The 27324-nt window shown below is 33.2% G+C and overlaps 1 protein-coding gene across 13 annotated transcripts in view; it reads left to right on the top strand.

Moving 5' to 3' along the window:
- LOC133193415 (C-Jun-amino-terminal kinase-interacting protein 4-like) overlaps positions 1–24911 on the top strand; it is a 35924-nt gene extending 11013 nt beyond the window's left edge. For 4 of the 13 annotated variants that reach the window (XM_061329349.1, XM_061329339.1, XM_061329338.1 and 1 more), the window contains 25 exons: positions 689–727; positions 1086–1103; positions 1221–1278; positions 1488–1544; positions 1697–1847; positions 2293–2492; positions 7514–7705; positions 8056–8115; positions 8614–8652; positions 9669–9722; positions 11708–11930; positions 12146–12304; positions 12471–12648; positions 12799–13005; positions 13287–13346; positions 13724–13801; positions 14139–14379; positions 15051–15131; positions 15230–15297; positions 15415–15566; positions 16068–16239; positions 16766–16879; positions 17950–18135; positions 22477–22620; positions 23452–24911. In XM_061329349.1, coding sequence (XP_061185333.1) covers positions 689–727; positions 1086–1103; positions 1221–1278; positions 1488–1544; positions 1697–1847; positions 2293–2492; positions 7514–7705; positions 8056–8115; positions 8614–8652; positions 9669–9722; positions 11708–11930; positions 12146–12304; positions 12471–12648; positions 12799–13005; positions 13287–13346; positions 13724–13801; positions 14139–14379; positions 15051–15131; positions 15230–15297; positions 15415–15566; positions 16068–16239; positions 16766–16879; positions 17950–18135; positions 22477–22620; positions 23452–23555 — 3035 coding nt within the window. In that variant the 3' untranslated portion in view covers positions 23556–24911. The remainder of the gene's footprint in view (positions 1–688; positions 728–1085; positions 1104–1220; positions 1279–1487; positions 1545–1696; positions 1848–2292; positions 2493–7513; positions 7706–8055; positions 8116–8613; positions 8653–9668; positions 9723–11707; positions 11931–12145; positions 12305–12470; positions 12649–12798; positions 13006–13286; positions 13347–13723; positions 13802–14138; positions 14380–15050; positions 15132–15229; positions 15298–15414; positions 15567–16067; positions 16240–16765; positions 16880–17949; positions 18136–22476; positions 22621–23451) is intronic. The other 9 variants (XM_061329340.1, XM_061329350.1, XM_061329343.1 and 6 more) reach the window with 8 other exon arrangements.
- Positions 24912–27324: the final 2413 nt, after the last annotated feature.

Raw genomic sequence — 27324 nt, 5'->3', positions numbered from 1 at the left:
TTACTCCTGAAAAGAATTTATATTGGTATATGTATTTCCCCCATTTTAAGGTTATTTTCAGAGACAATTAGTGTTTGCAGGTACTACTTGTCTCATTCACTGAATATACAGTATATTTCTTTGTAATCTTCATCATGAAAATAAGCATAACAATCCATATTTAAAGCTATAACTACTGGAGCATTTTACTGATAGTGAACTCTGATATATGTAGAGTTTATCATTATGCGCAAGGTAAATGGTATATTTAGCACCAAAACCTAGTTAGTAGAGCAGTTATTCTCATATACATAGTTACATGTTTATAGTGGATATTTATGAAATTCTTTAACTAGGCTATATTCTGGACATCTATAATCAGTTAACAAGCATATCTTGAAGATTGATTGAATGAAATCGGATGCATATATATCTTGTTTTTGCCAGAAATGAAATCTGTTAAGAACTTTGGTATGAACCATTAAGCTTAAAATTTATAAAGTTGAATAGCATGTTGTTCTTATTTCACTGAAACAACAGAGAGAATTAGAAGTTGTTAAAGAGGCAGGAATTGATTTTGTAGAAGGCAGTACAGGAAAGCACCAACAATTCCTGATTCTCTCTGTGTTTAATACCTCTGTTTGTTGTTGCTGTTGTTGTTTGTGCATTTTATGTTTATAATGCATGCTTATTTATTTTGTTGTATTAGACTCTGAAAATGAGGATGAAAGTGAAAGACGTTCTACTGGTATGCACTTCAGAATATATACATAACCATTTATCAGATTTTTCATGAATTATGTTACAGTTCTCTATTAACAGATAATATGTGCATCTTGATGAATATTTTTTCAGCTGAAATTGAAGGAAAGTAAACAATTTGTTCAGCATGAAGACATTAAGTTGATTTTTAGTTTAAGGGCTAAATATGAAATAAAGAAGTTAACATATATTGATTGAAAACATAATGTATACTCAATCATGACTGAATTAAAGCCATTTGCTGAAATAGAGAATGTACATACATCTATATGCCTATAGGCTACATCTGTATATTGTTTTCATTTATAACAAATTTGAATTTTATTTTTATTTTCTACCAACAGTGAGTGATAACTTCTTTGGTAAGTATACTTCTTTATTCACCATAAAAACACTATAGTATGATAACTGAAGTAATTTAAAAAATGATTTAGTCAGTTTATAGTATCATCAAGCTTTACTGTTCTTATTTAATGTAGGAATGGGAAAAGAACTGGAGAACTTAATCCTAGAAAACACAGAGTTACTAGAGACCAAGTAAGTTTAATGGAGAATTTAATACATGTAGTTATGAATCAATACTTGCACACAATTATGTACATGTATTCAAGTTCTTTTTTTTCTTTTGAGAAAAATCAAAATGTGTGCAAGTACTTGTAAAACCAGAGTGGGGAAAACATCTCAATACCAGACTCTTTGAAAGTGCATAACTTTATGACAATACAGTACTATTTGTTTTTATTTAGGAATGCTTTAAACATTGTGAAGGATGACTTGATTGCCAAAGTGGATGATCTCTCTGGGTAACTCTTTCTTTTTCAGTGATTCATTGATAGGTAAAATTGGTATCTATCTATAACTTTTCAGTCATATGTATGCAAAGTTCACAACTGAATATTTACATGTAGCCAGCATAATAAGCCAGCATAATACAATTTAATGTGTTTTCTTACAGTGAGGTAGAAATCCTTAAGGAAGAAATAAATAACCTACAAGGAGTAAAAACAAAGTTAAATACAAAGATAAAAGAATTAGAAGATGAACTGAAGAAAACCAAGGAAGAACTTGAGAAGAAAAACAATGCAGCCAAAGAGGGAGAGGAAGAGGTGAACTTTAGGGTTTTGATTCCTTACTGCCTGCGTATTTGGAAACTCATGAACAATTTGGGGGTTTAATTCTCTTACTGCTAGCACATATGGAAACTCATGATTTTTTTTTGGGGGGGGGGGGGGGGGGTAATTCTCTTACTGCCTGCATACATGGTTTTCATTTCAATTTTTGGGGTTTTAATTCTCTTACTGCCTGCAACATTTTGGTTTCCTTATGATGAGAATCTGAAAGAAGTACTATAGCTATTTGTTATTGATTACAAATGTCATACATTGGTAGTTTCTTCAGTAATTGCATTGTTTAACTGATATAAGCTTATGACTATTTTGAAAACAACTAAAACACAAAAACCTCTTTTTTGTGAAAAGGCATTATACTTTTATTAATATGAATGATTTGAGATTACTGAACTGAAGAGCTGTTTGATGACCATTTCTGTAGGATGATGTGCCAATGGCCCAGAGGAAGAGATTTACACGAGTGGAAATGGCCAGGGTTCTGATGGAGAGGAATCAGTATAAGGAGAGATTGATGGAGCTTCAGGAGGCAGTTCGGTGGACAGAGATGATCCGCGCTTCCAGAGAACATCCTGAGGCTTCAAATAGTCCACAGAAACAGAAAAAAGGATCTGTGTGGAACTTGTAAGTGCTCAGCGAAATACAACACTTGTATCGCTTTTCTAATGACTGATTTTTCTGGACTTGAAAAAGTTTTTTTTTTTTAAAGAAGTCTTACATTGAAAAATGTGGTGGAATTCATTTATGCTTGTAACTTAATAATGTCTCTGGTTCTGTACTAACAGGCATGAATGTTAACTGGCTTCATGTTTATTTTTAGTTTCAGTAACCTTGTAGCTCCAGCCCCTCCTGTGCCTCCACCTTCTAATACAGCTTGTCCTAGTCGCCATGGGAAACACAGGACACAGATTGTTTAATTATTTCCTTTTTTTCCTGAAAACCTCAGTTCTTGTTCCATTATCTTATGACCCAAAAATTTTCAAACAGGGCTTCCTACTGATGGATCTCTTCTCCTGAAAAAAATATTTTTATAGACTAATTTTCATATTTATTACTTAAAACACTATAAATTCAAGCCTGAATTCCATTGTATTTCATAACCATTAATTTACACTCTCAATTTATTTCAAATTCAATGTTTACAGTCCTCAAAAGGTGCTACTTATAGAACTGAGGTTACATGTAAGCATGGAAAACAAAATCCAAAGGGTTAAAAATGTTAGTGTTTTATTACATGTAGATGTGTTGAACCAGTATATACACATGTAATTGGAAACCTCTTAAAAAGAGGAACTGTTTCCATGTTTACATTGTTTGGGAAAATTCCATGTTTCCCTCCCTGTTTTTAAACATACAGAAATCAATAGGGATCAAAATTAATTCTGACCAATGGTATCAATCTGTCAAGATCTATGTTGATCAATATAATCAAAAGTTTGTTTAGAAAATACAATAGACTAGTGTTATGATGTGCCTAGGATCAGTAATTGAAACCTTTGATCCTTACTGATAAATCTAAACAAAGTTTCTCTTTTGCAGAAAGGCAATGTTTTTGCATGATGTTTCAGCAGTGGCAGCTATTTTTCATGTTGCATGAGTTCATTCTGTCATTTTGATCCCTATTATTTCTGAAAAGTTATTGATTTTTACTTATAATTTCTATTTGTTTTGTTAATGATGTGTTCAATGTGTTATTGTTCAAGAAAAAAAAAAGAAATTTGTTGTGATCCAATTCTAATGTGATATTTTTATAAGATTAAAATTCTTATACTTAAAAAGATTTTTTTTTTTTCATTCAAATAACTTTGATCAAAATGGCAGATAACTTAAGAAAATGTAAACTGAAACCAGTGAAATGGTGGAGGAAGCAAACACTTGATATGGTTGTGGAAACATTACAAAAATTCCCTTTCTGTTTACAGACTAAGTTACTGGACACATTCCAAGGGTGGAGATTGATGGAGAATTTAGAATTTATATTGTTTATAATAAACATATTTATACAGTGTTGATGGACTTCCATATATATTTATTACCAGAATGTTTCCACTTCCATTGTGAAATTTTGCTTTCCAAACCTGCATGCATCAGGAAAATAAGTGTCAATTCCAAAGATGGGCAGTTTTTCAGCTTCATTGCATGAACGTCATATAGCATCAATGTAGATAGTTCAATACTAATGAATTACCTGGAAAGCTTGAATATCTTATATACCACAGTAAAACATCTTATCCAACCATGAATGGTTCTATGACAGACATGATCTGGATAGAAGACTGTTAGAGAAACGTAACTATTTGAGGACAAAAATATTTTGTCTGACTATTTTACAAACCAGATTGCATGACATCTGGATTGAAGAAGTTTTACTACATGCATATATGTAATATTATGATTAAATCAATGTATGATCTCAAATCATAATATGATGCAAAAGGACAACTTGGAAACACATCACTCTGTCCATTCTTTAATAGATTTTGTGTTGAATGAAAAGAGAGCATTTAATCCTCATGCTGAATGACAAGATTCAATTCTCATGCAGAACATGATTCTATTGAAGTGATGTAAAACATTTAGCCATCATCATTATATATATCTGTTGAGTAAATAGCGGTGGTACAGAAGATGGATCTTGTACATCACATAAAGGTGCAAATATCTGAGGAAAGTGAAGCACTTCTACATGTACGGTATAATGTTCTGACCAGTAAGGAATGTACATGTATATGTACCATTGCTGGGTATCCCATTCTGTAAAATTATTTACAACATTGAAGTTCTAGGTACATTTAGCAAGAATGATTTCAAGAAAACAACCATATTAAAGGCAGCTGTAAAATAATGGATTTTGGTACTTTATATATGTACTTATTTTGGGTACAAGCAGAGATGTGCTAACCAAAATATGATTTGATATCAGTTCATTGTTGGGGCCACAGTATGGGTGCCCTACAGTAATCACTCTGTCTGTCCATCCACAAATTTTCTGTTTTTTCCTCATAACTTTTAAAATGATTATCCCATGAAATTCAGATTTGATATGTTGACATATTTTGAATTCAGGGATGGGGTCAATTACTTTGAAATGTAATTAAATATTTTCAAATACATTGTTAATTTTGTCAATTACTTGCGTTTACAATTACATTGATTTTAACAAATGTAGTTAATTACTCTCAATTACTTTGAAGAATATAACTAATTATTACATTTTCAACAGTGAAATACTGTGATTTATTTATTGAATAAAAGTGATATTCTCTCACAGCGTGAAAGGATACCAAAATGATATTCTCTCACAGTGTGAAAGGGTATCAAAGTAAGTAAAAAATAATTTCTGGCCTGTCATAAGATAGAGATAGTAACTAACCATCTTGGTAGAGCTAAAACTGCAAATTTCTTCCCAAATATATTGCTAAAATCCATGCTAAGTAATGTTTTTCAATCTCACAACTGCTAAGCTATGACGTCTCAACCGCTCACCTATGACGTCAAGCTATGACACTATGTTAAGAGAAGACGGAGGCAAAGGGATAATCAAAGAAAATGTAATAAACAGAAAATTCAATGTTTTGTAGATGAATATGGAATTTATTTCACTCATGAGACAGGATTTTTTTATATTTTCACTCGTGCTTCGCACTTGTGAAAATATCAAAAAATCCTGTCCCACTCGTGAAATAAATTCCATATTCATCTACAAACGTTGAGTATCCTCTATATACATATCAATTACTTGAAGCTGCGATATTTTCCTATTGCTCTGGTCAGTGTGTTTATGCTGTATAAACATTTTTGATACCAAGTTTGATTCTGTGTGTCATCTGGCTAGGATATTGAATTGATATTTGGTAGGCCTGAGTATTGCAAGCTACCTAATGAAACATATCATGATACCGTCATGAGATACAACATGTATCACGATACAGCTGTCAACCATTGAATTAACTGTTATCTTTACATATTTTTCTTTGCTAACTTCCTCCGTTATAGAAAATATAAAAAGAATATCTTGATACCCTGACCAAAGTTAATAAAAGTCTTGACATTGTATTTTCTTTGCTACCTTGTTTTCAGCCATTTTTAAAAATTAAAATTTGTGAGGTTGTATGTAGAATTTAAAAAAAAAAAACCCTATGAAAATTATCTTGTACTGTATCACTATACATACATGGCGATACACTATTCATGTGTGAGCCTTTGCAATCAATACAATTGATATGTTGCACCTCTAATATTTGGTATGTAAGTGTGCCATGATGAGTTACAGATCAAGTTTGAATTTCCCTTCCATGAAATTTATCGGAATTAGGGCTTTTTTACTTTTTAAGGGGAACCAGATTACACTTGAAAGTAGAGGACTAGCATTGCATAAGCAATGCTCTCAGAATGTTTGTTTTGCTATGGTGATTATGTAGCTAAGGTGTTAAGTGAGGTTGGTTGTGAACAAGGTTCTATGAACTCTACATACTGTTAAGGATAAATAACACAATTTTTTTTCAGAAATCAGAAATATTTCTCATAGATTTATATTCATATAGGTAAACAGAATAAATGTTTGCCAGGGTAAATGTACGATTATGTAATAATGTTTAAAAATGAGGGCAAAATTTTGTATACATTTAGTACATAGAAAATCGGCACAAATTCACATATTTCAGCACCAAAGAAAACTTAAGATTTCTTTTTATTTTAGGGATTTATCATTTAATATGTCATTTCTATTCCAAATTAGTCAAAAAATTTATATTAATCCATGCATCAAATTTTTGTTTGTGTAATGTATCCTTAAGTTTTTATAATGAAAAAAAAATGCTAAAGACATAAGAAGATTCTCCATACTGAGCTTCCAGGCTTTCATGTGATCTCTCTCTATTGTTCATGATCTCCCTTCTTTATGTTAGGTAATTCTTTCGAGATGTGTAAGAATCAATATAATGTTGAAATAAGTGTATTTAATTCTGAATGTTAATGCTTTTGTGGCTGGTTTGATAGCTGTTGACTAGATAGTAGTAGTAATAGATGTAGTGATTCAGGGTTTGAATTTTGGTCTGGTCCTGGTCGCTGGTTACATTTGGTGGCATGACCATGACCTGGAAGTGACATGTGACAGACCTGCCAGGGGAGAGTCTGGGTTGGTGTCTTCAGGAGGGGGGGGGGGGCAAAGACCTTTAGGGAGGGAGGAATGTGGTGGTCAGGCAGGTTGGTGGACAAATAACTCAGTTTGTAGAGCACCTGACTAGTGATTCAGGGGGCACAGGTTCAAAACCTGGTCTGTTCTGTTGCATTTTTCTCCCTCACCAATTACAATATATATGACCACTGATCCAAAACTAATGTCACAACTGCTATAAAATCTTAAGTTTAGGAAGTTTTCAATAAAAATTTATACATTAATAATATCTCTATCTATTTTTAACTTTTGCCATAAAATTTCATTCAGATAAATGCAATACTTTATAAAATATTCAAATAAACACAACATTAGGTCCAGTCTATTGCTGGATGGCAAGAATGTAACCACATCAAAATGACAATTTCTTTTGGACACTAATTTTGGATCTGATGGTACATAAGATTTATGCAAAAAAGAATGAATTTAGATTTTGCTCATGATAAATTTTTCAATCAACCTTTTCCAGCTTCAGCAACCTGTTCAGCAGTAGTTCACCCAGCAAACCAAGCAAGAAACCCAGTAATGTACCAGTGGCCACCATTAAGTACAATGCCCCCACCACTCAAGTCCAGCCTGTGGGGGATCCCAACAGGAGGTCCCGAGAAATGTATAAAATGGGGGATAAAGCTAAAGCCTATGAGTTCCTACAGGATGATCTGTAAGTACAGAAAGGGATCAGCAATCCCATAGCATTACAATATACTGAGTGCCAAAGTCACAGCTCTACTACATTTTAACTCAAACTATCTCAAAAGAAAAGATTGTTAATCAAGTTGAAATATTTCATGCTTTTGATTGAATTAATGCATTTTCAGCATTGAAGTGATGATATATGTGACATGCATCTTAAATGGTTGCTTATGATTTTAGTGTCTCATTATGTTTTGTTTCCTTGTAGTATATTTTGATTTAATTTTGGTTACCTCTATTCATAAGTTGATTGGTTTTTAGTTTTAAGTATTTTGGTCTTTGATGAGTTCTAATATTGCAATTTCACTGTTAATAAAGGACCCGAATCAGTTCATCCAATGTTCAAAAATTATTAGAAGAATTACAAGACAAGAAAAAGTATGTATTGAAAATGAAGGTTTATATTCTGTTTGTGGCATAATATTCACTTCCAGGATAATCTTTGTTACATGTAAATTTTTAAATATTGTGCATGATGAATGTTAGCATTTAAAATCTTATTCCAAATGTCCTGTTTACTGCATGAAAAGATTTTCTTCTTGTCTTGAATGTGTTTGATTCAAATTACAAGATACAAAGGCTTGAAGAGGCTATCTGAATGGAGATTTAGTTATCATGCCTACAAAGATTTGGAATGATATAGATTGGAGCTTCAATTAGCTATCCCAACATGAAAAACACAAAAATTATTACTGAGTAGTTTGATTATTGGCAATGTGGCAAGGAAGTAAATCTGAGAATTAAATTTACAAGGAAAATTGATTACTCGAACACAGAGTTGCAAAATAGTAGGACATATCACTATTTGCAAAATTCTTCTTTTCTTTTTTATTTTGGCCTTCATATATTGATCAGAAACTTTATTTCTTGACCTAGATCTGCGAGTTTTGTACATGTTGAGGCAACAGACACAGGGTAGGGGCACAGCACAAAATCAGCTGATCAGCTTTGATAGTCTAGCTAATGATGCATGGGTGTCACAGAAACAATGTTCCTCCAGATAAATAAATGCCTGTTGACCTGTCCTGTTGCACTTTTCTAATAATTATTTCTACAAACCGCTGCTCAATATTACCAACTAAACACTCCTGCTTGAATATCTTGTCATCTCCTTTATCAAAATAAGAATAGCATATATTTTTTATGTAAAAAAGGCTTTCTTTTATTAGTATTCAACATAAACATTTTTATTAAAGATGTCCATTGCTTGTGCTTTAAATTAAGTATAGTATTTAACAAGACTATTCTCTACTTGCACTGTAAAATGTACAAGCTGTATGAATACCTAATTGCAATGCACAACAATTATATTTTAAACATGAACATGAAGTTTATAAAATTCTTCAAACTACAAATTTTCTTATAATATTTTAATTTTATAAATGCCTAATTAATTAATTTTTTTAATGTAAATCCTTTAATGTTGAATTCTACTGGCAGAGAAGGTAAATTTCTTCACATTTTAGGAAAGTGCTGTTTCTAGTACTTGAAATCTTGACGTATGAATGCACATTTCATATGGTTTAATAATTATTGTACTGGTGCTAAAATGAAGAAAAGTGACTGAAAGTTTTTTTTTATTGTAAAAGAGGATATGTTCTATTAAAATAGGAAAATAATAATTTTAAAAACATAATGGCTTAATTAATGAGATTGCGATGACAAAGTTAAGAGAATGATCATGCTTATGAAAGTGAAGTAATGTTACAATGGTTTGTAGGGTTTGTGAATGGTTGTCAAGTGAAGCCTCACTCTGGCATTGGCCTTTTATTGATGAAGATAAGTCATGCAAAGAAAGCTTTCTCTGCAGACTTCCTTACTAAATATCACCCTGTTATATCTTTTTATTTGCTTTGTTTTCTTTTGTTGTATATATATATTATTGCTTCACTACTAGCAGGACTTGATTTTTGAGTTTTGTGTTTCACCAGAGCCAGTAAAATAGAATCACTACTAGAGGACCCTGTCATAACCTCTCAGCCCAAGTAGGTTACACAGAGTTCATACTAACTTAACACAACCTATTACTATTTATTACTCAGTAAAATAGCTATCCTTTCCTTATGTAATAAACACATTGCTTTTGTGCCTGATTCATTGAACAGCTTTGGAATGGTAAGTCATGAGTTAGCACAAAAGCAATGTCTGAGTAAATCTATTGGATGTCTGTTACATACTTAGTAAATACAATGCAATATCACTGTAAGTTGTATTCTGTAATGATACCAATACTGGGAATCATCTTACCATTGCATGTTCTGCTAAAGAAACTTGTTGCACATTAGTGTTTGAATATCTAAACTGTGAAAGAAAATAATTGCTTGTGAAAGTCGGTTTATATGTACATGTTAAAAATCAGACATTCATAATATATGATGTACTTACATGTCAATACATACACTGGTTGTGATTTGCACAATGTTCTGTTCGATCAAACAGAAGAATCGTGTTATAACAGAAGGACAAAGTGCCAATACATGTATCTCTTCTCTTGTTATGGTGATCAAATAATTTTAGAGAGAATGTAAAGAAATCATTGTACATGTCACACCATTCAGTCACTGAAATTATACTAACGTATTTTCACCATATGATATGCTAGCTAACAATATAATGCTGTATACAGGGAAATTCCCCCCTCCCGACCCTTCCTGTTTTATTTTTGCCTGTCCTTATCATCAGTGGGCAAATTCAAAATGGTAAATTCTACAGAAACATAGTGATATCTCACTGAAAACAACTATGTCTGGCATAACTGAAAATGGGAAGTATCATTTGCAACTGAAATAGCAAATATACAACATGGCAAAATAACCCTGTATACAGTAGTTCACCACTGAAAGCACTTAGAATTTTAATGATGGGGCATTTATTATCTGCAGTGGGCATTTGTATACATGTATAAGAATATATCAAGGTTTCAGGGTTATAGTAGATAGTCATAAACATTGAATGCCTCTAGCATAGTGGGAGATGTTCTTTAGTTTCTTTCTATGCTCTTTAAGAGGCAGACTAGCTAGATATACCAAGAACAAATACGTTTCTGAAAAGCACTGACATGAATTAAAAAAAAATACCAGTAGCTTAAAAAGCTAGCTTACAATAATTGGTGATTTTTTTTAAAAGTAAATATTAACATTTCCATTTTAAAGCTAGTCTACATTTTTTCTCCACTTATATATTATCTATGTAAATAGATTACATACTGTATAAGAGGTATTTTTATCTTGCTGCTAATTTTAATATTTGTCATAAATTATCAGGAGGAAAAATGCAGGAGTACATGTATATATAAAACATTAGTTTAAAACAGGAATTCACAGATTGGACATCTTACTCTGTGATGAATTGTTAGGAAGTATTTAAATGACTTTTAAAAAGTTTCCAGTAAATTGCCTGTGAAGGATACAAAAAAAAAAGGAATTCAAAAAAAAAAAGAAAAAAATCATTGAGCTAACAGTTTTCGGATTTGTGTAACACATTTTGATTAAATATAGAGATAAATGGGCATATCAGAAAATTTTGTATAGAACAGAAACTGAACAAGGAGAGTTTCTGTGTTCATGATGACAATATGAAAACGAAGTCTGATCTGAATTTGAAACGGCATGAAATTAAAATGGTTTTACAAATTTTGGGGGAATTTCGCTTATTTTAGCAAATACATTATCAACTTGTTTTTAGGGGGGGAAAACCTTAAATTTTGAATCCATACTTATTGTATAATTTAGAAAAAAATTACAGCATTAAAAGAACCCCTTATACACAATTGTATATCATGTGCATGATTTGTTAAGATTAAATTGTATTCAGTTTCATAAATATTTCTTTTGAATAAGGCATGCTTATCTCTCAATCATGTGTTTAAAAAATAGTAGCATGGAATGACAAATTGTATAATGTACATTTAACTATGACTATAAGGGATTTATACTATTCTTTAATTGAAGGAATCTATATTTTATTTAAGAATGTCAGAAAAGGCCAAAAAAGAGCGAGAAAAGGAGCGACAAGAACAGTACAAACAAGTCCGAGCTCATGTTAAGAAGGATGACGGACGTCTTCAGGCCTATGGGTGGAGCCTGCCTGCAAAATTTCAGCCCTCAGTCCGGGAGACTCCAGCCAAACGTGAAGTGCCTGTCCCAGTACCTGTCTACTGTAGACCAATACTAGAAAAGGAACCAGGGCTGAAGGTACAGATCAGTTTGTATTCCATGTCATCAAAATTAATTTTGATTTTTACATGCATCAACCTTCTGTGAAATTCAAAATATATCATTAAAAGACAATTTTTGAATATAACACACTTTTTAATGGAAATGAATTGCAACATGGTAGAAAGTATTGAAACTGAAGTAAATTATATTGTGTTTTGATATTTATTTACCTTTAGTTGATATTTTTATAGATCTGGTGTGCCGCTGGTGTTAATTTGACAGGAGGTAAAACCAGAGATGGGGGATCTGTTGTAGGGGCCAGTGTTTTCTACTCCAGTCCCCCAGAGTCTGAGACTGACCCCAGGAAAGGGGTCAAGGATGAAGTGGACAGACTCAACCAAGAACTCAAGGTCTGCAAGTAACAAAAACAATGTAGTTGATGTAGAGCTATTACATATAGAAATTGTATATACTGATTATATTCAAAAAAAGCTTTAATAATACAAGTATGAAAGAATGTACCTGTGCAGTGTACAATAATAAGGCTTTTTACTGGATTTATCCATAAATTGTCAGGACCATGAGAAAGGCCTGAAAGATGCAGAGAAAGAGCAGATGTCTTCATTGGTGTGGATTTGTCACAGTACTGGTTCCCACACCAAGGTGTCGGTTATTGATGCCAACAGTCCTGGTGATATCCTGGAAACCTTCAAAGTCTCTACCTCTCCTGTACTCTGTATAGCAAGTGTAGCAGGTACCACAAACACTTACCATAATAATCAATGTGTTTGTCATATTATTTTAGTCATGCAGATATGTCGATTCTGCCCAATAGAATATACTGTAATCTAAAAATAGTTTATACTGCAGATATAGATATTAATGTATTAGTGTTTTCTATTAGGAGCCCTGGAGTCGGACTATCCTGTGGATGAGGAGATTCTGAAGGCGGAGTCTTATCCTCAGTACAAACCTCCCCCACCTTCCAGTGACAATTCACAGACAGAGAACAGTGGTATGGGAGGTATCACATTTGTACAGTGTGCCACAGGAAACAACAGTCAGCCATCCTCACCTCAAGTGTCTCCAGTAGGATCCTACAAATCTAAAGGTAAACGTCTTTCGTTTTTAATTATCGTTAAGGTAGATATGTTTAATACTGTTGTCTCATCATTTTGTTTAAATAGGTTGAAATATTAAAAATCATACTTGCATGGCTAAATAGATGAAATCTTAATCCAGTTTGCAAATTTATGTTTCATAATTAACAGTTTTTCGAGTAAAGTACATGTATGTCCGAAAATTGTCAAAGATATAGTTTTAAAGTTTGAAAATTGTTTAGAACATGTGTTTTGATTAAGCTTTAAATGACTTACATTTATCTGTCTGCAGAAGTCACTCCAGAACATAAGAGTAACCTCAGTGCTGTAGCTCAAGCATTGACTTCTAATGGTAATGTAAATCTAGACACCTATAGTTCTGTAATCACGTTTGTAGTGATCATTTAATACACATATTCAGTATATCTTAATTAGCCATTTAGTAACTAATGTTATTCATTTATCTAAACAGAGAAGCTATGAGTATATATTCAAGTAATGCTAATTATGCTAAGTTTCCAATCGGAGTATATGTATTTTCAATAGTTGTGTTTGCTTTAAGAAAATGGCTATACTTTTATATCAATCACATAAGATGTGTAATTTAATGGTATGTAACATTCTAAATATTTCTGTAAAGCTATTCTGCACATAGAACTAAATCTTACTGTAATTCTGTGAGTGGTGTGGGTAACTCGGTGCTTGAATTAACACAAAGCTGTATTACAGAAGAGAAAGTAGACACAGAGGTGGAACACAAGGATAAGTTTGATACTGAAAGTATCATGTCAGATCGTAGTTACGAAGGTGAGATCTCGTGTCCTGGATTATTTTCTCAACATTTTGTTGCTTGATAAACTTTTTAAAATATAAAGCTTAGAGACTGACAGATTTTACTCATAATAGCCATGTACAATAATTTATTTGTGTATCCTTTAATGCAGTCACGACACCATTCTGTGCCTTTTTTAATGAATTAATGTACATTAATGTTTGGGCAGTAATAAAATCATAAAAGCAGTTCTTGAATTATTGATAGATTATCAATTTTGCATCAAAAGACATGCTTGAGAAAAATTATATGATATGTTACATGCACATAATTGATGTACAAAGAAATAATATTTTCATTTTTTGGTTACAGTACAATTTGGTGGGGATGATATCCAACCCTCGGTATTCAAAGCCAAAGGTTCCCCAGCTGTCTCAGGCACCAACACGCCTGTATCCCGATCCTCTCTGGCCTCCCTTGACCACCACAGGCACTCGGAGTTAATCAGGGATGGCCTCAGTCCTATGTCAGTGGACAGCGATGTCCAGTTTGAGGAGACTGAGAAGATGACCAGTGTTTTACCCACTATTTGGCTGGGAACACAAACAGGAGGGTAGGTAGATGATATCAACATGGTAAACCTCCAGTAAGTTATTCTAAAACAACAGAATTCTTAAGTTATAATGATTGATTTGTCTTTATAGTACAGCAGTTAAATCAGGTTTCTCAGATTATTTGTGGCAAAAAGTGATTATTTCATTAATTTATACTACGGTATGTGGTGACAAAATACTGTCTTTAATATTACATGCATATACAGTTAAACCTCAGTGTCTTCAACATAGCCAGACTGTCTAAAAACTTAGAGATATCATGGAGTTAGCAGTATTAAAGTTGAGGTTCATTATATGGTCAGGACCTCTGACTTAATTTCACATGTTGATGATATTCAAGACATATATGTTGGAGCTATAGTTATCTTAAACAAGTTTGCATTGATATTCACTATGAATGTGCACAAATAACATGTTCAAAGTAGCTTTGTACCAGCAAAGGGAGATGATACTGTCATAGTTTTTAAAATCCAGTTGTGATCTATAGGAAAGTTCTTTGGATAAAATCATAAAAACAAAGGTTACCATCATGATACACGGCATACCACTGTACATGTGAAGTAGTGGTTGACCAATAAGCAATACAATCTACTTAGCAAATGAAGGAATTGAGAATACTGTTAAATTTCTATGCCTTATTTATTTATTGTACATATACTATTTTTTTTAGTCTGTATGTACATTCCTCAGTAGCACAATGGAGAAGATGCTTATACTCTGTCAAACTAAGAGATTCAGTTCTCAATATTGTGTAAGTACCAGCAATGAAAGATGATTTCATATTTTCTCCAAATTTCTGAGCACAAAACAGAAATGATTACATTGTGGATTTTATTGTTCCTGTTTCAGACATGTTAAAGGAAGAGTACTAGTAGCTCTGGCTGATGGAACAATCTCCATATTCCATCGAGACACAGGTAACATTTCTATATTTATTTTAGACTTTATGTTCATCTTAATACTTTCTGATCTGACATGAATTTGTTCATTTATATGTTTTGCATAATGCATTGTTTTCTGTCTGATTGTTTTAGATGGTCAGTGGGACTTACAGAATTATCATCTTTTGGATCTGGGTAAACCACATCACTCTATCCGCTGTATGACTGTGATAGCCAACAAACATGTTTGGTGTGGATATAGGAATAAGATCCATGTCATTGAACCAAAGAACATGACCATAGAGGTAGGAGAAGCTTTCATTACAGTTCTTGTTTCACTCTTCAGTTGAAATCTTTAGTGTTTATGAAGGTGTTTCCATTTGTTGATAGGCTTTCTTAAATCAGCAATTCATTTTCACCAAGTAATAATTATGTAGTTTACTTAGTTCAGTACTTTCTTATGCACCACCATGACCTCCTGATCCATAAAAGGTTATCATCCAGAGATACTGTATAATGGGTGATTTTTGTAATGACCCAATTTTTGCTTTCTTTGCAAGCATTTTTAGATGGCAAAAATTTAAACTCACATAAAATTGTCACTGATTGTGTACTTTATAGATTACATAGATTACTTTATTAAACCACTGGGACAATCTCAAAAATAGGACTACTCAATTAAAATAACAGTGTTTTGGTATATTTTTGCAATACATGTAATTGTGATACACAGGGAAAGAAAGATCCCATTATGTGTTAGATACCCATGTTTTGTCTTGTAGCTTACTTTGTACATTTTTGCATAGAAAACCTTTGATGCCCACCCTCGTAAGGAGAGTCAGGTCAGACAATTGGCATGGGTGGGAGATGGTGTCTGGGTTTCCATACGTCTAGACAGTACACTTCGTCTGTACCATGCCTATACACACCAGCATCTACAGGACGTAGACATTGAACCTTATGTCAGTAAAATGTTAGGTAAGTTTCCATACATCTAGACAGTATACTTTGTATCACATCTATACACATCAGCACCTAAAGGATGTGGACATTAGTAAAATGTTAGGTAAGTCTCCATTCGTCTAGACAGTATACTTTGTATGACACCTATACACATCAGCACCTACAGGATGTAAACATTAGTAAAATGTAAGTAAGGCTCCATAGTCTTAGACAGGACACTTGTCTGTACCAAGTGTACACACACCAGCACCTACAGGATGTGAACAGCAGTAAAATGTTAGGTAAGTCTCCATACATGTAGACAATGCAATCTAACTGCACCATACCTACATACTTGAGCATCTATAGGACAGACATTGAACCTTATGCCAGTACATTGTTAGATAAGTTTCCAGAAGGATGAACTTATACAGAAAACTGAGTAATTTTGAAGTGAGCCATTTGATTCATTATGTACATACATATTTCCTTCCTATAAATGTTCATGGTTAGATTTTATGTTTAATGTTTATAGTGCGATTTTAATTTGTTTTGATTCCAGGAACTGGTAAACTTGGATTTTCATTTGTACGGATCACTGCCATGTTAATCTCCTGTAACAGGCTCTGGATAGGTACTGGAAATGGAGTCATTATCTCTGTACCACTATCAGAGAGTAAGTAACTGCCCTACAATAAAAGATGTTAAGTAAAGAATAATAAGATATTATCTTATTAGTAAATAGATTTTTAAAATTCTAAGTGCATCTTTGATAATATTGCATGAATATCTAAGACAATTACTTAAATTCATAAGACATTGTGGATTTTTTATACTATTTACCACAAAGTGACACCAATTGTAAAATAAAATGATCAGTGTGAATGAACAACATCTCTGGACTCTATAAAGAGCCATAGCCTATTTGATAGGCATTTTTGCCTACTCTAGTAGTGATTTCTTAAATACATTTTTAATTAAATTTTGTCGTACAATCTTAGTTTATACATCTGTAAACTCAAATTACACAATAATAATACTTAAATTTTAATAGTTCCTTACCTGTTAAATATGAAAATCATCCAGTTTGTATGGAGTATATTATAAATATTGAGATATCTACCTAAACTTTGACAAACTGTAGCCAAAAACCACCCTTAACCAGAAATAACATTTGAATAATTTTATCTGGATATTACTGCACTTCATTATATTTAGATAATTTTGGTTAAAAGTGGTTTTCATATTGAAAATGATGAAAGTATAAATTCAATTTTTCTTTTCATATTACCTTAAGATTTAGCAATCTGTCTTAAATTTATCCATTCAACATCAATGATCGAGTGGCACAGTGCATGATTGCTGGAATTAAATGTGGTGATTCCAAGTTTGAGTCCAACATTTTCCATTTATGCATTTTTAACAATTTTTTGGGGGTACATGTATTAATTTCTAAAAGTTATATACACTTTACACTTTCAAAGTATCTCGTGAAAAGACAGTTCTAAACTATATCAGCAAAGCAGCTATGGCTCTTTCCCTCCAAGTTGCATTGTATTAAGTGTGAAAATATCATCCTAAAAGTGATAATGGAGGCAATGTTTTCATTTCCGTAAAACATCACTTTGACTGTTGCTGCGGTTTTTATCAATTATCACCTCTTTAATGCTTTGCTTAGATGTGTACACAGTCAGCCAGGAATTGTTAGGCGAGATTAAGAGAACAAAACTTTGTACATTACAACAGGTAACAAGCAGACTGTGTCCAGTGGACCAAGTGGGGGTCGTCCTGGAGGAATTGTGAGGGTTTACAGTGACACACAGACAGACAGTGTCACACCAGGAACTTTCATACCATACTGTTCTATGGCACAGGCTCAGCTTTCATTCCATGGCCACAGGGATGCTGTCAAGTTCTTTGTATCTGTTCCAGGTAAGAAGCTTTAAAACAAATGTGATTTGGTAATAATTTCACAATTACAGGTTTACTTCATACATGAGGGTGTGAATTACTCTGGGTATGATTTGGTATACACATAGCACTAAACAGGAAGTGAAAGATTTCCACATGGAAACACTGGATAAGTTTGAAGGATTTGGCTAATTTATGGAATCCTCTTAAAAAAAAATGGAGACGTTTGTTGAGGAAGTTAAAAATCATGTTTGTTTGGATATAGACCAAGCAGAGTTTCAGGACATAAGAGACACCACTGAAATACTCTTACAAAGATTGTCAAAGTCACTGGTACATGTAAATAATTTACTCAAAGTAACAAAAATTGTGCCTTGTGGAAGTATGGAAGAAGGAACTAGAATCTGGAAATTTTCAGCTCACAACAAAGAACCTGTAATAGAATACGACTTTTTAGCTGTATTAAACAAGCCCTTGGACAATCATCTGTCTTTGACTAAGCATTGCAATGGATATATGACAATTATCGATGAAAGTAAACAGTTGCTCCCTTATTGTTTTAACAGTCCAGAGGCTGGGTTGGAAGGAGACAGGCTTTTATTTTCATTTAACTATGACATGCTAAAATCTATTAATTACCTGTGCAATTGTTTAAATTTTGATAAGAAAATGAAATTTCTTCAGAAAGATGAGTGCTGTAAATTTGTTATTCATGGAACCATATCAGAAATTGAACAAGGCTGTGAAATATGTACTGAACACAGAACATCAGGGTACATGCAAATAGCCACAGGAGAGGATATTGGATCTCCATATTACCATAAATGTAGTTTGGTTTTAAAATGGACAAGTAAGTTACATTCCTTAAAAGTGCCGGATCCCAATAATTATAGGAAAAAAAGAAATCAGGATTATTTGTATGTATTAGTTGACTTTTTGCCCACATTTGAGGTTTTTACAAAGAAGACATTAGCAAATGAAAAATATACCAGTGAAGAAGCTTTAAGGTTTTATCATAAGTGTTATCTCGTGCCTAAAATGTGTAAACTTGGACATAAGACTTGTTGGAAAATTTCAAACTGTGATACTGAAATTTCAGTACTGAAAAATGCATCACAAGACCATCGTTATGCATACATGATGCTGAAGTTTTTGTCAGACACTGTTTTCTCTGGGTATATAGAAGACGGCAGCATTCCAACAACATATAGACTTAAAATGTTGGTTTTGCATCATATTAAAGTTTGTGATTCTTGTGAATTGTCCACCTGCATCAGAACACTTATACAAGATGTTTCAACCAGTTTTTCACGACAGTCTTTACTACATTTTCTTAATGGAACTAATTTACTATTGGCTGATACACAGGAAAAGTTACCAGCACAAAATAAGACTTGGCATCAGAACAGGTGCTTGGTTGTGTCAGAATGTTTTCACTTTATTCATAAGTTGACTGAAAGTCCTTATAATTTACTAGCTACTGAGGATCAATACAATCTCGAAATAAGCATAAAATTATTAAAATTTATTGGAAAGGTGTTTAATTGTGCATGGTCGCAAACAGAAATTGAACCTGTTTACAATGTAGACCAAGAAAAATTAAGATATGGATTACAGGCCATGTTGCATCAGTTACACATTGCAGATGAATCCAGCAAAAGTGACTTTTCAAATACATGTACCAGTCAGGACATTTCATTCATGCTTATAAGGCATTCATCCCCCTCAAACCACTGGACGACACAAATTAAAGTTTGGGAGTATGGAAGTGTGCGTGAAATGTATCAAAGACATCATTTTGAATGTCCTGATCCACCAGGCAATAAAGTCACTGCAGATGAACAAATATTAATGGAAGCACAGATATTTTGTGGTTTCCATTCTTGGACTCGAGAAGATCAAGAAAAATGGATTGCAAAGTTGATGAATAGTGAGAATCCAAAAAACATTGTGACTGCACTGAGAGCTGTAGATATATACTATGTAGATGTCAGAAAGAAAACCAACGAAAGGGACCTTTAGAAAGACAGTTTAAATAGCTAGTGTGGATTGGTAGAGTAGCATAACTATTTTGAACATTATGTGAATTGAATAACTGCAGAAATAGCTCATTCAACCAATTGATCCAAAAGTTATGATTAGGAACTGCATTCCAGTGTAACTTTATATGAATGAGATGAGCTAGACTTCCTCACAGAAAGAATGAAGTTGGTTTCATTTGAATATTTTCCATCTCTGAGGCATCCTTTAGTATTTTGTCTTAAAATCAGAATATATGTAGTATCACTGGGGACACTGACTGATTAAAATCCAATGTTTCAAATGTCAGGAGAAAATGAAGAAGCAAGATGGGAAATTTGATCAGTTGTCTGTAGATGGTAAATGTCAATTCAATTACAATGTGGGCACAGAGATAATTGGAACAAAAACAGAAGTACAATTTCCATCTTTGAGGGTATGGAGTCTTTTCTTCAGTGACAGAGGCATTGAGATTGAAATATGCATAATACTATATTTTTCTTTAATTTGTACTCAGACAAGTAGGTGATTTGTAATGGAAATGTTAAAAGATATTCATATAAAGTTATTCTTCTTACTATATCATTTGAATTTTACATTAAATTACCATAATTTTGTGAAGAGTGGCTGGAACCATTTTTAGCCCACCTGAGCCTTTGTGAGTTTTTCTGATCCAAATTTGTCTGTTGTCTATTTTTGTTGTTGTTGTCGTTAACTTTTTACAATTTCATCTTCCTCTCCAGAACCACTGGGCCAATTTCAACCAAACTTGCCACAAAGTATCCTTGGCTGAAGGGAATTCAAGTTTGTTCAAATGAAGGATCATGCCTTCTTCCAAGGGGAGATAATTATGAATTAGTGAAAATTTGGTGGCATGGTTTAAAAATCTTCTTCTTAAAAACCAGAGAGCCAGAAAATATAAAACATGTGGAAGCATCTTCGGGTAGTGTAGATTCAACTTTGATCAAATCATGACCCCAAGGGGTAGGGTGGGCCACAATGGACAATGAAAGTTTTACATTGGAATATGTAGGAAAAATCTTGAAAAAATTCTTTTCTCAAGAACAGCAAAGCCATGATTGGTTATATTTACATGGAAACTTCCTCAGCTAGTATAGATTCAAGTTTGTTCAAATCATGACTCTGGACTCTGGGGATAGGGTGGGGCCACAACAGGCAATCAAAGATTTACAAAAGCTTCTTCTATCACTTTATTAGCTCCTCTGAGCCAAAGGCTCAAAGAGCTAATGCTATGGCCATTTGTGCGGTGTGCAGTGTGCGTAAACTTTTTAGAATATAGGCCATAACTCAAGATACCCTTGGCCAATTATTGTCAAATTTGTCACAGGGTATCCTTGGCCCAAGGGCTCCTGTTTTTACTAAAACTAGGGTTGTGACCCATAAACAAGGGGAGATAATTAGGAAAATAGAAACAAAAGTACTGGTTGCTAAAAAAATCTTCTTCTCAAGAACCACTGGGCAGATTATCACCAAAATTACACAAAAAGGATGAGGATACGTTGTAGATTAAAATTTGCACAGGGATTTACCCTAGGACAAAGGACGTGGTCTCAAGGTCAATTCAAAGTTGACCAAAAATTACTCCTCGGAGTACAACAACTGAGAAGTAGGTCACTGTGACCTACTTTTGAAAATTTATAGCTTTAATTATTTCAGGTACTAATTGGCTTAAAATCATCAAACTTAGTCAGTTGATGCATCTTGGTTCGCAGAGTTAGTCGACTGAAAAGGAGGTCACTGTGACCTATTTTTGAAATTTTATGGCTTTATTTAAATACATCAGGTACTTATTGGCTTAGAATCATCACACTTTGTCAGCTGATGCATCTTGGGTCCTCAAAGTATGTCATCTGAAAAGTAGGTCACTGTGACCTACTTTTGAAATTTTATGGTTATAATTTTTAAAATATTTTAGGTATTAATTGGCTTAGAATCATCAAACTTAGTTGATGCATCTTGGGTCCTCAGAGAATGACAAGTGATAAGTAGGTCACCATGACCAACTCTCAGGTACTAATTGGCTCAGAATCATCTTGGGTTCTCGGACTGTTTCATCTAAAATGTAGTTCATGATGACCTACCTTTGGAACTTCAAGGCTTTATCTAAATATACAGGATACTTACAGGCTTCAAATAGAAGTGATAGGTTGTACAGTTTATCAGAAGAGTGATTCAAGGCCCTTGGGCCTCTTGTTTTATACTCTATGGATCTTCTATGGATTGTTGTTTTATACTCAGGTGAACATTAAGGCCCTTGGCCCTCTTGTTTTTACTTTGGGGTCTCTGACGTTTTAACAATAAGATTCTTTTTCTTTGTTGTAGGGTCTCCTAGAAAAGGACTTAGTGCAGCTACCATGAGTGACGAGGGAGGTGACAACAAATCTCGACACGAGGCTGTTCCTACAGAGGATAGCAGCTCCAGGCTGATCCTGTCAGGGGGAGAAGGATATGTAGACTTTAGAATAGGTCAGCTTTGATAAACAGTACATCATATGCTTTTTGTTATTAGAATATTTCGCTCAGATTACCACATATATCTAGGATGCTTTCAAATGTATTGTATATACACATGTAATATTACAGTAAAACTTGTCTAATCTGAGTGTTGTGTATTCCCAAATCTTTCCTATTATAAATAAAACTTTACAATGACTTTCAGCTAATTCAGTGTTTATAATGTTGTCTAATCTGGTGATGTCTGGATCAGACAATTTTATTGTAGTGTGTTTACAAACAGAGAAATGTTTTCCCCTAAAACAAGTATATTTATTTTACAGAATTTAATGACTTAATGTATATATTTAATAATAGTTAATACAGGATTCATTTACTTTGTATTTAATTAAACTTTTGCATGCCCCGCCATGAATATCATGTAACTCACAGGTGTAAAATGATCATATCATATCATATAACTGCATCAACATTTTTTGACTTTGACCTTTCCTCTGACCTTGACATCACTTTTCTTAAGTTTGCATTTTGCTTAGTTTTAAAGAAACTATTTAAGATATTTTTATGTAAGCTTATGTACTTATACATAATTTGGTGTGAATTTATCATCTGTATCCATCTTTTTTTTTTACATTTTAATTTCAATTTTAAAGAAACTATTCAAGATATTCTCATCAAACTTCATACACTAATACAAATTTTCATGTTGCATTACTAATATACCCTTGGCGGGGCATTCATGTCCTATGGACATATTTCTAGTTTATTACTTGTATAATTGTAAGATTTAAATGATGTATGCTTTTTTTCCACGTTTTGTTATTTCTCCTTATTCTGCTGCAGGTGATGGTGATGACGATAATCCAGAGGAGGAGGAAAAGAAGTTGTCCCTCAGCAAGGGAGACAAGAGTCATCTGATTGTGTGGGAGGTGGCCCAAACCAAGTAACCACCAAAAGGAACCACACAGGATAGAGGAAGTGGTCAAATAAAGTAGCCACCGTAGGCAACTGTGGACAAGATAGCAGACACTTGTCAATATATTATATATGCACTCTGTAAGCATACATTACCACTCAGTGTATCAAGCTTTAGCTCATGTGCTTGAACTAAAGGGGGGATGATTCTCTCCCAAAGATGACCTTTATGTACATGTATCATCAAAAATATGATATTTATGGTGATCTTCCTGATAAGGTCATATGAAACTGTGTATGAATGTGCATCAAAAGCAATGATCTCTGTTGTACTCCATGGTTTTGTTTCACATAATGGCATTGTTTTATGAAAAAGAGAAATGTAATTTTGTTCTTGAATTATTTATCCATCTAACAGGGAGAGGACTTGGAGGAAGGACATGTTAGTAATTTAGTATATATGGCATTTCTGTTTATTTCATATTTAGTTCAAGCCTTATCTCTATTATGTGCAATATCTAACTTGTTGATATTTCAAATTTTATTTATAGCCAGTTTTTAGTGTTACATGTTTATTTATTATTTGATCCCACAGAAAATATAGCCAGAGAAAAATTAAAAACTTTCAAAATGGGAAGATGTGTGTAAGCCTTCGTTTTATGCATCTTCACTGTTTTTAGAACCTCTGACACATTTAGTTGATTGCGCTTGGTGCATTGTTTTCCAAGAAAATCATTTTTTATTTGTCATTCAGTACACATTTTATACAGTGAAAAAACAGCTACTATGTTTTTATTAAACCAAGGAAGTGTTTAAAGTTTACTGGATGCAGATGTCATGTTTTGAATGATTTACAGTATCTAATATGTAGGTTTTATCCCCTTCTCATGATTTTTCAGTTACTATTACTTGTAAGGTATTTTATTCATTTAATCCAAGATCCTCTTCTTATCAATGTATTAGCTACAAGTAGAAAATGACAACAACATGTAAAAATGTTTGGTGGAAAATTAAACTATGTAAGCAATAATTTTTTGGTTTGTTTCGGGATTTAAGGTCAGTTAACTCTAACGTAGAAGTCTGTATTATTCGTACATGTGTATGTCTCATTATTGTGGGCAGTTTTTTTTTTTAATTCAGACTTTAAAAACTGATAAAACCAACCTTTGGTATAACCATGTTGCTCTTATTGTTCAAGTTTAAGTTTCTTTTAGAAATATTATGTTAAGCATCCACTATGTACATTGAGCTACAGTAAATAATATGTAATTCTCCTGTAAAGAAGCTGTATTATTAATGAGGAGGACTATTATTGTGTGTATGTTGTCCATGCATGTTAAAGATACTGAGCTTGATTTATGATAATCATGAATAAAGCTGCAATTTCATTCTAGTGTTTTATATCAAAAGAAAGATCTCAAGGTTTGTTATTTATGCCAGTGGTAAAGCACTGATCAACACTTCAGAACTGCATGAATAATCAACTCAACAGAGTTTCTTTAGTTTAATATGCACCTGTAATATTGTGTTATTCCCAGCAAAAAAATGTTTAAAAGTAACAAAGTAATTTTAGCCTGCATATTTCTGTAATGGTACTGGGGTTCATGATTCCATTATGGTTGAATCATAATGTGCAGCATATTTATTTTCCATCCTTTTACATTTAAGAACTATGCTGTTTCCCAGGCATTAACAAGGTTATAGTTTAAGTTTACAGGGCTATAGTTGAACTTTACAAGATTATGGTTGAAGTAAACATGACTGTAGTTGAAGTTCATATGGCTAAGTCAGCTTTCCATATGGAGAAAAGCAACTATGGCAATTTTTTTTTCCATCATGGGTAAGCAGAATGGGGCTTAATTTTCAGAAAAAATGAAATTTCTATGGATGTATGAGATTTATGTTCCACAGATGAAGATGAGCAACATTAAATTGTATCAGTATGAAATTAATTCATATATGGTTTACAGCAAAGGAAAACATGTTTATTAAAAAATTCTCGAGTTGTAATCCAATTATTATTTCTCAATGATCTTGTCCTTGGAGAGACAAACCCATATTTAGACATTTCATGCAAAAACTTAAATTCAAATCAAGGATTGAAAGTTAAGTAATAAAGACACAAATTCAAGATCTTATTGTTGACCATAACATTTGAAAGTAAGGCCAGAAATTGCATACTAAGTTTAGAGTCATTCCAGTCAAGATTTGCAAGCTTAGAGCCCAAATGCAATTTCAATATCTTGTTGCTCAGAGACATGGTAAGGTCAAAAGCAACAGCAAAGTGACATTTGAATCATTCTATATAAGAGTCTTGGTATAGGACACAGTTTCAACACTTCAATACTGTAAACATGACCTTAAAGAAGTATTGAGTCTCATTCATGACACACCTCTCTATAGAAGTCAACAAGATTTCACTCCAGTCAAGGATTCAAACATTATGGTCCAGATATGATATTTAACAACTGGCAAAAGCAATGTATCAGTCCCAGTAGTTCAGAACTAAAGATAACAAATAAAAAGCCCACAAAGATATGATGTTTGCATGGTTTGAAATTCACTATAGTCATTTTTGTATAAACACCCCCTCCCTCAAAAAAAAAAAAGAGAAAAGGGTAGGATTTAAAACCTTTTGACAAAAATTCTCAAATTGTTTAAAGATGTGTTACAATTGTCATTAAAATTCCTCTACTGGTATTTTTGCATAGTAAATACACATGTTTAAATACATTTACAAACATGTGTTTCACAGGCTCAGATTCAGATGGGGGTGCCTCCCCCCTCCCCAAATAAAACCCGAAACAACAAGATGTGTTTGTGAAACACTGTTGCCCCCATATGGCAGCTTATAGCCAAGGTTAAGGTTTCTCAAATGCAAGTCAAACTCCAAGGTGAAGGTAAAGAGATTGAAAATATTGGTATTCAAAGAAAGGTCTTGTCACTGTTCAAAAGTCCTGGTTAAGGTAAAAGTTTTTCAAAAGTAGGTCTAACTCCAAGGTCAGGGTCAAAATAAATGGTGCCTAGGGAAAGGTATTGTCACAAGGAATACACCTGTGAAATATAAAGGGCCTAGAACCAACCATTCAAAAGTTATGGCCAAGGTTAAAGTTTTTCAAATGTATTCAAACCCCAAGGTCAAAAGGTAAAAAATATTTGTACCCAAGGAAAGGTCTGTTCACAAGAAATACACATGTGAAGTATGAATGCCCTAGCATCAACTGCTCAAAAGTTCTGGTTAAGATAAAAGTTTTTCAAAAGTAGGTCAAACTCCAAGGTCAAAGGGTCAAAATAAATGGTGCCTAGGGAAAGGTATTGTCACAAGGAATACACCTGTGAAATATAAAGGGCCTAGAACCAATCATTCAAAAGTTATGGCCAAGGTTAAAGTTTTTCAAATGTATGTCAAACCCCAAGGTCAAATTTTAAGGTAAAAAATATTTGTACCCAAGGAAAGGTCTGTTCACAAGAAATACACATGTGAAGTATGAAAGCCCTAGCACCAACTGTTCAAAAGTTATGGCCAAGGTTAAAACGTGGTAAAATTTTTCAAAATGGGTGAAACTAAAAGGTCAAGAGATCAAATATGTTGGTACCCAAAGAAAGCCATAACTGCAACAGATCAAAAGTTACGGGCAAGGTTAAAGATTTTACAGATTTTTAGACAGGCAGATGGACAGAGCAAAAACTATATGCCGCCCGAATCTTCAATTACGGAGGTTTAAAAACAAGGTTTTTTCAGATATAGATTTCACTGTCATACGACAAAGAAATAAAGGTAAATATATCTGTAAAATAAGG

This window comes from Saccostrea echinata, unplaced genomic scaffold, assembly GCF_033153115.1.
Source record: "Saccostrea echinata isolate AGI-Se365-2 ecotype Australia unplaced genomic scaffold, CSIRO_AGI_Sech_v1 ptg000027l, whole genome shotgun sequence".
Taxonomy (NCBI): Eukaryota; Metazoa; Mollusca; class Bivalvia; order Ostreida; family Ostreidae; genus Saccostrea; species Saccostrea echinata.
Note: the sequence above shows the minus strand (reverse complement) of the source record. Positions and strands in the feature narration are given on the sequence as shown.